This window comes from Rattus norvegicus, chromosome 2 (assembly GCF_021556685.1).
Source record: "Rattus norvegicus strain SHRSP/BbbUtx chromosome 2, alternate assembly SHRSP_T2T, whole genome shotgun sequence".
Taxonomy (NCBI): domain Eukaryota; kingdom Metazoa; phylum Chordata; class Mammalia; order Rodentia; family Muridae; genus Rattus; species Rattus norvegicus.
Window position 1 is genome coordinate 195,282,239 of NC_141535.1, and position 17,089 is coordinate 195,299,327.

Sequence of the window (17,089 nt, forward strand, 5' to 3'; positions counted from 1 at the left end):
GAGGGGAAAAGGCCTGATTCTAGAATCCCTGCCATGCCAACTCTATTGAAACAGCTCCCATCATCCCATCTTTAAATCTTCCATTAAAACTTGCTCCCTGAAGTGACTATCCACATATTTACTTGTTTGTCTCATAGTTCCTTCTCCCCCACGATAAAAGTTTTGGAAAGCTGAGAACTTGACTCTCTCACTCTATATCACCATGTGTACCTTGGACACAACAGACTGCCACATGGGCTGAGACCTAGCGGAAGCTGCTTCCTTCCGCAGGCGAGGAGTGGTCCCGGGGTAGATGAAGTGGGGCTGCGCGCTTCCAGGATCCTCTTTAGAAAGAAGGGGCTTCTGAGGGACTTCAGGGGGAAGGCAGAGGAGAGCTTTTTTCCCTCTGAACGGAGTTAAGAAGAAACACTATGACCCTTCTGCCTAGTCCTAGACCCTATGCCTAGCCCTAAAACTGCGTTCTTTTTTTGTAAGAGCTAATGCACTTGACTAGGGGCATTGGCAGTTCCACTGCCCCACAGAACCCACAGAACCTAACTAAGACCTGCGGGTCCCCCAGTAGTTGCTGCTGGTGGCTGCCACAGCCCTTGACAGACTTACTCGGGTTGCCCGGCCCGCGCACCCCCTACCCCGACCACTCTTCCCATTGGCCGAAGATACCCCTTCTGAGTTCTCATTGGCTGCTGCACTTTTCCTCCGCCCCTACCCCGGGGCAGAGAGCCGCGGCGGCGGGGGACGTTGCTTGAAGTCCCCACGCTGGAGCCGAGGCTCAGCACAGCACGGATAGGGGCGCGGAGCGCACTGAGAACCCTACTTTCCCGTGAGCCCGAGCCCGGCAAATGGGCGAATGAAGAAGGAGAGCAGGGACATGGACTGCTATCTGCGTCGCCTCAAACAGGAGCTGGTAAGAGCGGAGCAGGAGCGGGGGACAGGGAGGACTGCTCCACCCAGACCTAGGTACCTGGCTTGGGCCCCGCGCTCCTTGCACCAGGCGGACGCGGAGAGGAAAGGAGAGAGGATGCCAACTGGTAGGTAGAGGCTAGGGCGGTCGCTCAGAGGCAACAAACTTTGGCAAAGATTTCTGATGAGATATGGGCAAGTAGCAGGGAGTCAGAGCACCCAGCCAAGTTGAATGTGACAGAACTGAAGAGAAAGGAGGGCACACCCAGAGGGGACAAGGCACACAGACGGAGTAAGGCTCGAGTGCCTAGAGTCGCAGGAATGACAGGCACAGGCAGCGGGCGACAGTGGTCGGGTGCTGGGCTCCGGCAGCGCGCAGACGGATCCCTGTCTTGGGCAGGAGGTCAGTCTGGACTGCTCGCTGGTGGGGAGCTGGCACCGCCCGGGGCCCCCAGCTCTGCTGGGCTTGGCAGAGCTGGCGCGGCTGCGGGGGCAGGCTTGGCCGGCTGTCTGCCCAGGCTTGTCTGCCAGCAGGGAGGGGGGTGGCAGCTGTAATGACGGGGGAGGAGGGGTGCCGCCTGGCAGATCGCAGAGCGGGAGTTGTGGAGGCTCGGCCAGATGTCAGGTCTGGGCTTGGGGAGTGCGCTGGGAGTGTGCGGGGCCCCGGGGTGCTGAGGGTGAGTGTGCTACCCTGAGGAGGGGGAATGAATCACTAAAGAGGGATAAGTGACTGTTAAGGCTGTGTTAGGGAAGCCAGGTGGATTCTGATTTCTTTCTCTCTCTTCTCTCGCTCCTCTCTCTTCTCTCTCTGCTCTCTCCCTCCCCTCCCCTCCTCTTCCCCTCTCCCTCCCTCTCTCCCTCCCCTTTAGTGTTCCTTTTACCACCAGGATTCAGGCAGAGGGGTAGGTAATATGCATCTTTGCTCCGCCCATCCCTTCTTCAACTAGACTGCCTTAGCTTCCTCCTCCCACTCAACCTCTTACTGTCTTTCATTTTATCTCCCATGGCAGTAGGTCCTCCTTTCTCACTTTGCTCCCATGTTCTTTTTCTATTCAGAGTCAGGCCATCCAGGCACTAGACAGCAGATCCGGATCCAGAGAGTGCCCAGCTTAGGGTTCTTAAGATCCCAAGATAGCCTTTCCAGTCCTATCTTCAAAGAGTCCACTCTGCCTGCTTGGCAGTGTCTAACAGGCAGGCGTTGGTGGTCCTAGGGCAGAGAAGGGAAACAGAAGTAGCAGGTGCCCTCACTGATGCTCCCTGACCAAGATGACCTGGCCCTAGCCTTGTCTGGTCCGTTTCAAGAGACAGCCCTTTCAGGTTATGGTTCACTTCTCTAGTCCTTCCTCCTGAGCCCTTTCTGTGATGACTCGCAGATATGAAAGTTAGGAGACCCCCAAACCTCTTCTTTGGTGATGTCCACTGCTGAGCTTCTGAACTGTGCCATGCCCTGCACATTATCAGAGTTCATGTGCACGGCGTGCTAGTTTGGGATGATGGCCCATAAATATCCCTCATGGTCCCACTTCGTGTGGCCAGTACTGGAAAGACCAAGATCATCATGGACAACGGCTGAGGATCAAAGCCGAGAAAAGAATCTCATAGAATCCTCTTTGTGCCCGGAACCTGGGACCATGCCACCTACATCAGGAGCAGCATCTATAGAGGGTTTGTGGGTGTTCCTGGCATGGGGATGGATTTTTCTAACTCTTAGTGATTTGCATTTTACATCACTCTAGGTGGGAGGTGGTGAGGGGAGGAAGACAGTCTGTGGATGTCAAGAGAATTTTTTAAAAAAGAAGAGAAATCTGCACTGAGCTGAGCTCCCAGATTTTAATCTGCAAACCCCCACCAAGGCCTTGAGCCCCTATGCCTGGGAGAAGGGGAGACTAGAGTCACCCACTCCCCTTCAGCTTTCATTTGGCCTTTTGTCTGAGCATCTCCAGCCTTTGTCTTGGAGAGGAAGCCAACTGCCTGGCCTGGGTCCCAGAATGACACTGGGATGGCAGAGTTCTTCGACCCTGTGGTACTCCGCTCCCTCCCCAGTGCCAACTGAATAAGAGTCCTGGCAGAGTAGCCGGCAGGGCTATCAGCTCGTCCACCCTGTGATACCTCACCTCAGTGTCTAAGTGGAAAAGCTGAATCTCTGGGTCTCAGTATCCCCGAGAGGAAAGCAAAGCGCTGTTAGCCTAGGCTACCCCTGAGCTGCCTTCTTCCGTGGACTGTAGGGACTGAATTCGTGGGTCTTGGCTTTGGTGGGGACAGGGAACTTTGGGTTCTTTATACTCTCAGGCTGTAGTAGGGTACCACACACATTACATACAGGCTGTCTGCAGTTGGTTCACTCCAGACGGGATCTTCTGTGCCATGCAAAAGGACCGTTGATTTCCTGGTTCTTGCCTAGGGATGCTCATGGAATTCTGATTAAGATCTACATTTGCTTATTAAATTCCCTTCAAGAATGTCCTGTAGACACTATGGGATGAGCCTGTTGCAAAAGGCAGTCTAAACAGGTTGTGAAAATGTCTTTGTCCAGGGCATTCCGTGTTTCCTCTTTTATCCAGTTCCTTCCGAGGCACTGCAATTCAACCAAGAAGAGTTGTTCCTTAAAAAAAAAAAAAAAACCCAACATAGCTAAATGGTCAAATTTCCTGAAGCAAAAAGCCTGAACTGTAATAATGCAGGAAGGAGGTTGAGAGTTCAGAGACCCTGGCTCAATTAACTTGGTAGCTAGAGCACTGGTCCTTTCTCCTTGCCTGGAAGGGGAGGAGGGTAGAGTTTCAGGAATGAAATGTGGCTGAGAAAGTGGCAGCAGCTGACACTCTTCTAAAGTGGGGGTAGGGGCTGCGAGGTTTGGTGCTTCCCTTTCTCTCCAGCTGCCAAAGAGAGGCCTGCCTGGACACAGGCCTTGGGACCAGCTGTTCCCTAAACACGGCATTCATTCACAGTTCCAACAAATGTATAGACACAGGACACAGGAGACGCAGACATAGGATGCTCACTGGCACTTCCAGTGAGTCCTGATCAATTCTGAACAAACCGAATACACAAAGTTTGAATGATCAGAGCTCATGAAGTTCAGTTAGGCTGGGAAGACTTCCTGGAGGAGGGGAATGTTGTAGGAGGACATTATGAAACGTCCATCCTAGTTGACCCCTGGGGAAGCACCCAGTGGACTTCTTTCTCACAGGCTGGGTGAAGTACTTACACAGAACTCCCAGAAGGCAATTCTTTAGTCACTCGTGGCTACAAGTTTAGGATGTCCTAGCATATGACTAAGGAATGAGACCTAAAGGCAAAATAAGGAGAAAAGAAGGGTGTGGAAAAGTTATAATTGGAGCTTTCAAGTCTTGAGCAAAGCAGCTGCCCCCCCCCCCCCCCGCTTCTTTTTAACAAAGAAAAGCTTCTGCAAAAACATCTCATTCTCTGTGTGCAAACTCCACCCCTTTTTCTCCCCAGGGGAAGAAAGAGAGCTTCTGGGTCAGTTAGTCTGGGGTAAGTAGGGACATAGAATTTGGGGTCAGGTCAACCTTGACCCTGTCTGACCCTGGCATATTAGTGGCTTTTCTCATCTTTAGAATGGATTATTAAAGATACCTATTTCATATGGCTACTGTGAAGAGTAAATGACAATATAAGTAAAATCTGGTCTTGAACTCGAAAGTCTACTTCTCCTAGCCTCCCAAGATCAGGACTAAGGTGTGTTACCAGACCCAGTCTTGGATAAACTTGATGTCGTGCTTCTCAGACTGGTCTGCATAAGCGTCAGACAGCTTTACTGAGTTCATACTGGCTTAAGGCACTGACCAGACATGAGCATTGTGTGTACATACAAGTAAAAACATATGCAGACTTGGTCTTCAGGGAGGGAATAGTTATTTAGTAGAAAAGAAAGTGTATATGGATATCGATGTTAAAGTATCAATGTTGAAATATTAGGGCTGTATAGTGACTGAGTATAGAGCACTTGCCTAGCGAGTGTGAGATCCTGTGTTCAAGCTTCAGTTCTGAAAAAAAAATATACCAAATAATTAACTAACTATTAAAACAACCTAAGAAGTTGCATTTTTACTATTGTCTTCTCTTTGTCTTTTATTATTATCTGTCTGTCTGTGTCTCTCTGTCTGTGTCTGTCTGTGTCTCTCTGTCTCTCTGTCTCTCTGTCTCTCTCTCTCTCTCGTGTGTGTGTGTGTGTGTGTGTGTGTGTGTGTGTGTGTGTGTGTGTGTTTGCTTGCTGGTTTGAGACAGAGTCTCACTGCCTAAGCTTACCTAGACTGGCTGTGATTACAGTGAATCACTATGCCCAGTGTAATTCTCATTTCTAAAACAAGAAAATAGAGACTGGAAAAGTTTAGGCAACTTGGCCAAGGTCATAGAGGTGATAAATAGTGAGGGTTGGATTCAGACCTAGACAGATGATGACAGAGCCGCTGTTCCTACCTGCTCAGTGAGATGTGCAAGGATGTTCAAAGACGGGGAGTTTATGCTCTAAGGGTCATGGTTCAGCTCTCTGACAAAGGGGCAGCAAGTTTTGTGATGCACGTGCTCTGTTGCAGAGAGACAGCACATGCACGAGACCTTGGAGATCGATGAAGACTCACACAAAGGTGGGCCCACAATGAAACATAGGCAGATGGCACAGAGGCAGAAGTCGTGTGGGTGTCTGAAGACCAACTTGAGTTTGCTGGACTGAACACTATATGTAGGGAAATCGTGGGTGGAATAGCCTTGAGTGTTGTTCTAAAGACTGACTTTCCCCCCGTGCACCAGAGAACAGCCTAGTCAGAGATATGTATCCTGACTCAGGATATCATATGAGGGAAGGAAGCGACTGAAGAAGAAACATGATTTAGAAGAGGTCAAGAAAGAGGGTGTGATGATCTGAACTAAGAAGGAGAGACGCAGGGAAGTTCTCCAGGTTCCTGAGCTGACTGCAGGAGAGATGGGCTAATACTATCAGAGGAAAGAGGCCTGGCTAAGGCTGAGAGGCCAGCTTCCCAGAGCAGGCAATATTGGGCCTCTCTCCCCATCTGCTTCTTGCCTGACCATGTGATCCCCAAAAGATGGTTCTCTTGGGAAAGTAGGCTCATCATTTCTCACCCTTCACTTCCTCCCGTCTTTACCCTCCTCCCCGCTGCAGCTCTTGGCAGAGTTTCCGTGTTACCTTCCTGTTGAAAGTTCTAGCCAAGAGTCAAGAAGGTCCCTATTCACTGAGCTGGAGAATGGGTCACTTGGCAAAAGTGGGGCTTTTCCCATTTCCGGCCCAGAGCCTCCTCCTAGCTTCCCCATGGGTTGAAAGGAACTGTGTGGGGATTTTGTGAGTAATGGGGTGGGGAAGGGAGGCAGGGCACACTGCCAAGTCCATGGGCAAAGCTGAGCCTGTGTCAAAGGATTTCGGCTGAGCTCCGAGAGGGCGTGAGATGGATGGAAGGAGGGCACAGCTGCAGGATCAGTCAGGGGCCCAAGGCAGGACTTGGGAAGGGAGCCGAGGATGTTGGCATCTCCATCTAACTCCTCTCCTCCTCCCACACCACAAAGGGCCAAGCCAGTGCTGATGAGAGGGTCTGTCCACAAACAGCTGACCCCACAACCCCTTCCTGCTCCATGACTCAAGATGGAGGGATCTACTGTCCAATGGCAGGCAGTTGCTTTCTCCTCTTAGAAGCCCTGAGTAGGAAGAAACAGAACTGGGGTTTGGAAACCCTCAGACCATGGTTTCTCCATGCTTCTTCCTCATCTGATGGTAACTCCTTCTTCCACTTCTTATTGACTGGCCTGGCTTTCCACAGCACTCCAACTGGCCTACAGGAAGGGGGGCAACCTTTGGATCCCAGTTCTCCTACCAGAAAGCCTTAGGACGGGAGTCATAGTACATGTATTCTTACAGCTCCCACCTTTTGATGGCCTATGTTATACTTCTCATGAAAATTCCTTTATAAACTCATTGATTATAACATTAGTAGATTTACGTAAAACATTAAATAGAAATTTAAATAATTTGAAGATACAGTGAACGTAGCCAAGGCTTGGAAAAGAGTGTTTGGGTAACAGTAGCTCTAGAAAAGATGATCTGAGGGAACCCCTAACTTCCTAAATCCATCAAATGGGATTTCTTTCTCCTGCCCTCGCCAGCTACCCAGAGCAATGGCGGTGTTCGGCAATGCAACGAAAAGGGTACATACCTGACACAGGAGGGTTGACATTGCACAAGTTCACAACCTAAAGAACATAGGTAAAATCTTCCCAGTGACCTAAAGACCACAGGTGAACCTTCCCAATGACAAGTACCAAGTGTGTCAGGGCAGACTACAGCACAGGACTCTTGACCACACCAGGAAGACGAGAGTAGATTACATCTAGAGAGACTAAAATTTGATATGCAGAAAATGTATTGATAAAAATACAAATCCTAAGCAAGGCAGGAGATAAGCAATGAATTGGGGATGATATGAGGGCAAAGGTGTGGGTGAGGAGACCTTTGAAGCCTTTCTCGAAGAGATTCCATTAGGAAATGTTTAAGGACTTTGTATTTGATGGTGTAGAGCTGCCGAGGAGGCAGGGCTGTTGGATCCATGTCTACTCAGATGAGAACCAATCAGATCTCAGGATGTTACCAGTTGACTCCCAAAAGCAAGTAGGGGATGACTGGACCCTTGCAGCTCTGAGATACTGAGAGGCTGCAGCATGGAGATGAGTACTCAGAACTATTTATTTCTGGTTGTCTAAGCTAACCCTGTCTCTTAGCTCCCGCCCCACACTGCTCACATCCTCCCACTTTGGTTCTAAGACAAGAGAAGCCCTGGGATCCCAGATGGTCCCACGCCCTGAGTGAAGAGAGCAGCACAGCCTCTGGCTCTTTGTCCATGGATGACATCATCCCCTTGGGGTTGGTGGGAAAGGCTGTCCTCTTGGCTCCCCTCACACAGGGCCCAGAGGATGCTACTGTTTGCACCGCCCCTGGCCCTCCCAGCTTTCCACAGCTTCCTTCTTTTCATCCCTCTCATAGCTGCCTTCCCTTTAGAGACAGTTTGTCCTCTGCCTGAAGCTGGGCTCCCGGAAGTCAGTGTGAGTGGTCAGGAGGAAGCTTGTGCTTCCCTTTCCTCCCTTCCTCTGCCTGAGTAAGGCAGGTTGAGGAATGAGGAGCTGAACAAAAGAAGTGTTCTCTTTGGTCAGACCATCTTTTGGTCAGACATGGAATCCTGTCATCATTATGTGTGAAGATTCGCAAAGGAAGAAATATTTTGAAGGCACACTGGAAGCCTGCATCGATGCTTTCTTTGGTCCATGGAGGAAACTATTGCCTCATCTAGTCTGCACAGTAGCTATCGGAGCAGAGACTACTATTCCTACTCTAGAGAATGGAGACAACAGTGCCAACCAACCAGAGCTCCCAGGGACTAAACCACTACCCAAAGACTATACACGGACTGACCCTGGGCTCCAACTGCATAAGTAGTAGAGAATAGCCTTGTTGAGGCACCAGTGGAAGGGGAAGCCCTTGGTCCTGCCAAGGGTGGGCCCCCAGTGCAGGGGAATATGCAGGGGCAGTAAAGGGAATGTATGGGGGGAATACCCGTATGGGGGAGGGGGGGAGGGGAGCTTATGGACAGGAAACAAGGAAAGGGAATAACATTTGAAATGTAAATAAAGAAATATATCTAATAAAATTTGTTTAAAATTTAAAAAAATTTAAAAAAGAAGAATGGAGAAATAGAGCCCGCAATGAACTTCAATTGTTCCAGTGCCGGGCTACTACAAAGCCTTGGGTTTGATTCCCAGCTCTGCATAAAACTGGGCATGGAGAGCATGCCTATAACCTCAGCACTTGGGAGGGGGAAAGCAGGAGGATAAGATTTTCAGGCCACTGGAGAAACTGAGCTGGGTGTGCTAGCTCATCCTATAATGTTAACGCTCAGAAGGCTGAGGCAGGAGAATTATGAATTTGAATCTGAGATGGACTGCATAACAAACAAGATTTTGAAGAAAGTAGAACAAATTAATAAATGACATTACCCTATAGAAAAATTAAAATACAGCTACTACATGACAGACCTGGGATTTGAACCCCGTTCCTTTTATTTCTAGACCCCAAGTTCTGAACCAGTACAGAATATTTTCAATATGGATACAACTTCAGTCCTTGTTTTCTTACAAAGGAGGCCCTGTCTTATGGACAACCCTGAATTTATACATTCCCACACACATTCATTCCCGCTGGAAAACTGTACAAAATGTCAGCCTTATTTCTTATGGATTTTTCCACAGTGGAGGAGACTGAATGGGGTCATTTCATTCCTCCCACCACCTCTGGTCTGACTGTGTCCCTCCTTCTGGATAAAAGCCTGCCAGTTTAGATTCCTTGTTGCTTGGTGAATTGAAACCTTGGGAAATGGCCCTGGTTTGTTCTCTCTCTCTCTCTCTCTCTCTCTCTCTCTCTCTCTCTCTCTCTCTCTCTCTCTCTCTCTCTCTCTCTCCCTGTCTAATAAGAGACTTCAGGTAGCAAACAGCGTATAGGGATGTTGTGGGGAGGGGAGTCAGTAGTCCCATCTATGGTTTATGAGTGTCATGTAAAGTGTCAGGTGGGCTCTGGGATGATACAGTGACATGCAGATCTCAGTCTCTACCTCTAAACAGCCGCTACTCAATAAATATTTCATGAGCAACTGAACATTTAAACTGTGGATGGTTAAGACGTAGATGGATCCAGTACAGAAGTAGGACTCTGGAGACACGTACCTCAAAGATCTAAGAGGATGCCCTGGCAGGAGCACACTGGAGACATACGGGACATGGATTCAAATTTCAGGAATTATAATTTTTATCATGGGTCTTGTCTGGAGGTCACAACAGTTTGGAGACCAATAATAACTGAGTTTTGACAATAGAGAGGTACCAAGTGAGGTGACAGGATGGAGATGGGCATGCGGAAGAATGGCAGACACTCATGGGTCTGGGGCCGGAATGGAAGTGTGGAGGAAGCTTCTGTAGCATTTCCCAGCGCGGAAGGAAAGAAGCAGGATATCTCCAACCGAGCGCAGGAACAAGTTACACGGGAACACAGTGACTGAATAGAGATTCCGGGTGACAGGGGAGTAGATTGGAGTGTGGGGATCAACAGGGCAACTGGAGGGAAATGCAATTTCTCAGGAAGGAGCTGAGCCAGGCTTGCATCCCAGAGTCTGGTCTATACCAGCAGCAGCTGATGTAAATATGTAGTAAATAGATGTGTGAAAGAAGGGGTCAGGACAAGGACTACCAACGACGGGCACAACTACTCCATGGGTTCTGTGTCTCCTGCCACTCGAGTGGCACATATGTGCCCCCAGCAAATCTCAGGGCTCTTAGCCTGTGTCAGTTCTCTCCCTGTCTCGGGAGAATGCACAAAGCAAGGCAAACTCTGCAGCCTAGAAAAGGCCTCCAGGCCCTCACCCTCGGGCTGACAGTCCTCCGCTGACCTTTAGTGCTGCTGGCTCAAAGGAGCTTGGGCAGATCTCTCCCTACCAGGCCAGGGTTGGCAGGAGATTCAACCTGGAAGCCAGAGAGGGCCAACTGACAGCCCACACTGTGGTGCTTCTGTGTCTCCCCTATTTTAGTCCCCCACTCCCCCACGCCTTGGACTTAGCTCTGGGCACTAAGGCAAGACTGGGAGGTAAAATGATCCCGTGAGTCTCTGGGGGGCTTAAAAAAACAGATGGTTCTTGCACAGAGCCTCACTGTGAGTAATTTGATCAGGATGGAGGGAGGGAGCTGGCAGGCCCAAGGCAGCTTGGGCACAGGGGGTAGAAACTTTGTGAATGTTATCAGAAGCAGCCTCCCCTCTACAGCCAACAAGTGGGGCCCTCACCCAAGTCAAGTGAGTCCCTCAGCCCCTTCCAGATGGCACGGAAGACATGGGGCTAGGGGAACTGACCCCAGAATCCCTGCTTCTGGTATGACAGAGTCAGCGAGGCTCAGAAGGCAAGGAGAATGCTGGAGCCAGGCGTGAGGGAACAGGTGCTTGGTGGGGTAGAGGGCTCTGGCAGGGTTGGGCAGGGGTTTCTGGCACAGAGGAGTCCCCTGGTCTCTCTCCTGACCAGTCAAATGTGAAGAACGGTTAGAAGGAGCCCCAGGCCTATGCTTTCTCTGGAGTGCCCCTTTCCTCTCCCCCCTCTACTGTTCCATAGAGGACACAATAGCCTTCAAGTCTGGCCCTCTTGCCCAGCCATCTGCGAGCACTGGTTGCTGTTGAGACAGACCTGGGCTGAAGGCCTGGCTCTATGAGCTGTGTGGCGTCGCGTCCCTTACTTCCCTCCTGCTACAGCTTACTCACTCAGTGTAGAGAGAAAAGCAACCGTCTGGGGTTTATAGAGACTGAAGAGACAAGATACCTAGCTTCTGCAGCGTGATTCCTGTCACGTAGTAAATACTCTCAAGTGTTTATTGCCACCATTATCCATTAGGGAGCAATGTCACAGAAAGGACAAGAGTGGCTACTATCATTCTTGAAAAAAATTTTTTTTAAAAAATTTCACATGCATGGGTATTTGGTCTGCATATAGGGCTATGGACTGAGGAAGCCAGAAAAAGGTGTCAGATCCCCAGGAACTGGAGTTGCATATAGTTGTGAGCCACCATGTGGGTGCTGGAAATTGAATCTGGGTCCTCAGTGAAGAGCAGCCAGTGTCCTTAACCTCCAAGCCCTCTCTCTGGGTATGCTTCTGTCACTACAGCCTTAGACTGAACTCGGCTCCACCTTTTACTGTCTAATCGCTTATGGGCCTCAGTTTCCTTACCTGTCATATGGAAGCAATAACAGTACAATCTCAAAGAGCAGTTGGGGATTAAAATAGGGTTATCTATTAATGTAAGTTGACATATACATACACATATGTACTTATATACATTTCTACCCACTCACACACACACATACACACATAGCAGCCAACTAACCCAACAAACACATAAAACACTAGTCCCCAGCTTGATGAGTTTTGGACAAGGCATTCCCATAAAGCCATTTTAGATTTTTCTGTTTGCTTGTTTGTTTGTTTGCTTGCTTGAAATGGAGTACCACTCTATGGCTCAGGCTCGTCTGGAACTTACTACATATCCAAGGCTGTCCTTAATCTCAAAGTAATCCTCCTGCCTCATCTTCTATTTGTACTTCAAATCTAGTGTTGGGAATACAAGTGCAAGCCACCATGGCTGTCTGTCTCTTCTCTCCCCCTCCCCCTCCCCCTCCTCCCCCTCCTCCTCCTCCTTCTTCTTCTTCTCCTTCTCCTCCTTCTCCTTCTCCTCCTCCTCCTCTTCCTCCTCCTCTCCTCCTCCTCTTCCTCCTCCTCCTCTTCCTCCTCCTCCTTCTTCTTCTCCTTCTCCTCCTGCTCCTTCTCTTCTTCCTCCTCCTCTTCTTCCTCCTCCTCCTCTTCCTCCTCCTCTTCCTCCTCCTTCTTCTTCTCCTTCTCCTCCTCCTCCTCCTTCTCCTCCTTCTTCTTCTTCCTCTCTCTCTCTCTCTCTCTCTCTCTCTCTCTCTCTCTCTCTCTCTCTGCCTATGCAGTGCAGTAATGAAGTCAATACTTCATTATTAGGCAATGGGATTGTATTGGATAAGCTTTCCATCTGTAGGATGATATAAATTCTGAGCACTTTGACATAGTTTAGATCAAGCTGTGATGTTTGATGGCTTAGATATACAGAATGCATTTTCAACATAAAATTATCCTTTCAGCGTACTGTGGATTTAGCAAGTGGTAGAAACGCTGAGCAGCGTTTAGAACAGTGCCTGTCTTGGTTAGTTCATGACTGTTAATGTTAATTCTCTTATCTAGCAGTGTTCAGATCTGTCCTCTCCTGACACAGGCCTGCCCTGCAGCAGACTGAATAGGTGAAGTTCCAATGGCTGACTTGGAAGCCCCTAAAAGTGTATGTTCAGAGGTTACAGGTTGAGGTTCCAGGCTGTGAAGGGTAACCCTCCCTTGCAGCCCCAGCACTCAGTGACCCTGTGTTTTCTCTCCGTACAGATGTCCATGAAGGAGGTGGGGGATGGCTTACAGGATCAGATGAACTGCATGATGGGTGCACTTCAAGAACTGAAGCTCTTACAGGTGCAGACAGCATTGGAACAGCTGGAGATCTCTGGAGGCGCGCCCACCTTCAGCTGCCCTAAGAGCTCACAGGAACAGACCGAGTGCCCTCGCTGGCAGGGTAGTGGAGGGCCTGCTGGGCTTGCTGCCTGTCCCTCCTCCAGTCAACCATCTTTTGACGGCAGCCCCAAGTTTCCATGCCGTAGGAGTATCTGTGGGAAGGAGCTGGCTGTCCTTCCCAAGACCCAGATGCCAGAGGACCAGAGCTGTACCCAACAAGGGATAGAGTGGGTGGAGCCAGATGACTGGACCTCCACGTTGATGTCACGGGGCAGAAATCGGCAGCCTCTGGTGTTGGGAGACAATGTTTTCGCAGACCTGGTGGGCAACTGGCTAGACTTACCAGAACTGGAAAAGGGCGGGGAGAGGGGTGAGACTGGGGGATCCGGTGAACCCAAAGGAGAAAAAGGTCAGTCCAGAGAGCTGGGTCGTAAGTTTGCCCTAACTGCAAACATTTTTAGGAAGTTCTTGCGTAGTGTGCGGCCTGACCGAGACCGGCTGCTCAAGGAGAAGCCTGGTTGGATGACTCCTATGGTTTCTGAGTCACGAGCAGGACGCTCGAAGAAAGTCAAGAAGAGGAGCCTTTCTAAGGGCTCGGGACGGTTCCCTTTTTCCAGCACAGGAGAGCCCAGACATATTGAAACCCCGGCCACAAGCAGTCCCAAGGCTTTAGAACCCTCCTGTAGGGGCTTTGACATTAACACAGCTGTTTGGGTCTGAATTCGAGAGATGCTCACTGACCTAAAATGCAGACTTGTGAGGGCCCTGGGGGAGGGTGGGCAGATGGCATGGTCTTCAGGCCAGATGCAAGTTCCCATCCTCAGAAAGAAAGCAGAGTTCTTAGTCAGGCCTCAGTAGAACAGTGGAGAGAGGCTGTCACAGGCCAGGCTGAGCTGAGTCCCTGGAGAGAATGTGTGTATTTGTGTGTGTGTGTGTGTGTGTGTGTGTGTGTGTGTGTGTGTGTGTGTGTGTGTATGTGTGTGTGTATGCGTGTGCATGCACTGTTGTTGTTAGAGGCTGGATGTGACAATAATTGGGAGAGGCAGGAAAGGAGTCCAGGACAAGCCTATGATATTCCTCCATTACCTTACCCAAGACCTCATTTGAACATTCTATATGCAAAGGGGCATTTAGCCCTCAGGTTTCCCAGAGGAACTCCCAATAAAGACCTGTCTCAGGGACCCCCAACCATTTTTTAATGGTCTGCTTCCCTGACAAGGCACTGATGCAGGCAAGGGGTTTGTTTTTGTTTTAAGGGTTGGTATCCCAGAATGGAGCACCGGAAATAGGAAAATCCCTATTTATAGCCCTTCCTAGGACCAAGATTTCACCCATGGCTGGGTGCTGGGGACGCAGAACAAGCAGAGGGGTGTGCGTGCGTGCGTGCGTGCGTGCATGTGGTGTTGAGGAAGCCTGAGATGCTCCCAGATCTCTAAAGTGCAGAGGAGAAGCAATGTGCGTTCACCCCGGTGATTCCATAAGCAGCCATCTCTGAGAGCACACTCGGCTGCCAGGAGGAAAAACAGGTCAGGCCAATCTCATGGTTATCAATGGACCCTAGAGTCATACGCTGCCTGGTCCAGCAGTGAGAGCCCATCCTGACTCCCTGTTGCCTATCTTAATGCTCCTGCAGGGCAGCAGATGGTTGGGGTGAACCCAGAGATAATACCCATACATTGAGAACATTTCTTAGTCTACATCTCATAGTCATTCAGCGAACTGGACACATCTACCCGCATCACCCTGGAGGTCAACAGGGGACCCTGAGGGTGGGGCTGATGCCAGGCACTTTATATAGTGAGCAGGCGTGCAAGTCTGGGACCCAGGGAATCCATCTCAGCCCCCACCCCTTAGCCAGGAGAGAACAAAGTAGGCCCCTGTTCAAGCCCAGCTCGGAGGCTGCCTTAGCTCCTCCTTCGCCCCCTCCTGCAGACCCAGCTCAGCTTGATGAGGTGTGACAACTGCAATTAGAGGCAAGCCGCCTGCTGCCCCCAGAGCATTAAGAGCAAATTAGAGAAGAAAAATCACAAGAGAAGCTCTTCTGCCTGCAGTCTAGACTCCCAGGGGACTGGGTGGAGGAAGGAAGAGCTTAGGGCATAGGGATGAGGAGGTAAAAGTAACAGCAGGAAGGGTCACCTGCAAGTTCCCACGCAGTTAAATGATAGGTGGCCTTTTTTTTTTTTTTTAATCTGTAGCTTTTTGTCAGGCAATGTGCCTATCTCTTTCAGAACAATTAATCAGTGGGGTCAAAGGGCCCTGCCATGCTGGCTGCCCCCATCAGGCTACTCAAAAAGGAAAGCAGTTCCAAGCTCCAGCCTGTGGGCATCAGGCCTATCTGCTCTGGCCTGGTGTTTATCAGCTAGGCTCGCTCTTTCTGGTCAAATGGGTCCTCATCCATTCTGTCCCCACTGAACTTCTGTCTCTGGTGAAGGAAGGTAACTGTAGCTGCCTCTGATGGCTGCTGCAATGTGTGTGGAGAATGAACATGTGAAAACCCCACACCCTGAAGGGTGGCACATATGACACATTTACTCAAGAGGACACAGGACTGGGACGGTGTAGGAAGCCAACTCATTTGTTTTGTGGACTAGTCACTGTTCACATTATTTAAATCGACTGACGTGACAGACTCCTTCTTTGACTGGGCACTGTGACAGAAGGAGAGAACTCAGCAATGGGAAAGCTGGCCTCCACAGCTACCAAGGCACACAAAGAAATCCAGTTAACCACCACCTGGCCAGAAAAGGGTCAAGGGACCAAAACAAAATGATTAGCAAGTAATTTTGGCTTCTAAGAGAACCCACAGGTGTCTGTCACCTTGATCTTTATTTTTCTGCTACACCCAGGAAATGGTTGCTCATTTTACCCAGTAGACTCGGAGAAGTTAATGCTTTCAAGGTCACACAGTACAAAGCTGGGATTGAAACAGTTTGTAACTGACTTCCAATCTTGTGTTCATGCTACCTGGCAAACTGTCCATATTTGCTCCACAGCCAGATCCAGAATAACATTTGTCTCCTGAGATTATTCTTGTCTCCTCATGATTGACAAGCGGCGTGCTCATTACCCACTGGAGGAATTTTGTGGGGTCTCAAAGGGACTGATAGAATGTCCCAACTACTAGGTCACGTTTGGCTGACGAGAGCTTATGGAGACCCAACCTCATAGAGCTTTTACTTTGTCCACCTCCTTGGCTCTCGAGGAGACAGTGATGGAGAGTGCTCACTCTGCTGAAGTGAAGAGGTGACAAGACATGCTCTGGCCTTAGTGATGCGGCATGCGGGGCCACATGTCAGGGAAGGAGATCGTGAGAATAGGCAGAAAGAAACTGACAGCTTAGTTCTGCCTCTCGGGCTCCTTTTATGGTTAATTGGGACATGTGAATAAGCTGGGAGTGCCTTTAATACCCTTCCTGGCATACAGGCCTGCCCCACACCTGGCCTAACTCCTTGGCAGGCCTCTAGTTGGCCTAGGTATCTTCTCAGGGATCTACCTGCCTCTCTGTAACCCTGTCTGTGGTCAGTCTGTAGATAATCTCCAACCACAGCATCTACTGGAAGATCCCTTCCCTGCTGGGCACAGTTGGTAGAGCCTGCCAGATCTCTGTTTCCTCTTTACCACTTCTCCCCCATGCTCTTCTGTAGCCTACCCTCAGGGTGATCTCTAACCCAAACTAATCTTGAGGAACAGACACTTGGCTCAGCTCCACCGACTATCCTCACCTGTTCCCAGAGGCGCCATAGGAGAGGCCCTTTCTTTCTCATCACCCCAACATTCTCTGCAGGATAAAATCATGAGTCCAGCCTGTCCGGGGGGAAATGGGGCCTGTCTGCAGTTCCCCGGAGAAGTGTAAATTCACCCCAGGTGATCTCTCCAACCAGGACACTTAGGTGTTTTGGCCAGTACCAGTATTTCTATGAATTCCTGATCTGGAGTCAAATAGATAGGAATCAAGACCCAGGCTTCTTACTGTGAGAGCCTGAGCGTATGGCCTGACCTGCTGGAGGCTCCTCTGCTCTTGTATGTAGCAGGAATGCTGTCAGGCACACGGCACAGCACACCAGCACACAGGT

General features: G+C 49.9%; 1 protein-coding gene across 2 annotated transcripts; it reads left to right on the plus strand.

Moving 5' to 3' along the window:
• Nucleotides 1–675: 675 nt before the first annotated feature.
• Inka2 (inka box actin regulator 2) lies at nt 676–16,043 on the plus strand. Of its 2 annotated transcripts, none has more exon segments than NM_001107713.2 (2): nt 676–904; nt 12,894–16,042. In NM_001107713.2, coding segments are annotated over 2 exon segments (900 nt in total). In that variant the 5' UTR covers nt 676–847; the 3' UTR covers nt 13,737–16,042.
• Nucleotides 16,044–17,089: the final 1,046 nt, after the last annotated feature.

What these genes read in the sequence shown, in the direction of transcription:
- Inka2 (XM_087624682.1), top strand. Translation starts at nt 12,894, where the DNA reads ATGTCCATGAAGGAGGTGGGGGATGGCTTACAGGATCAGATGAACTGC.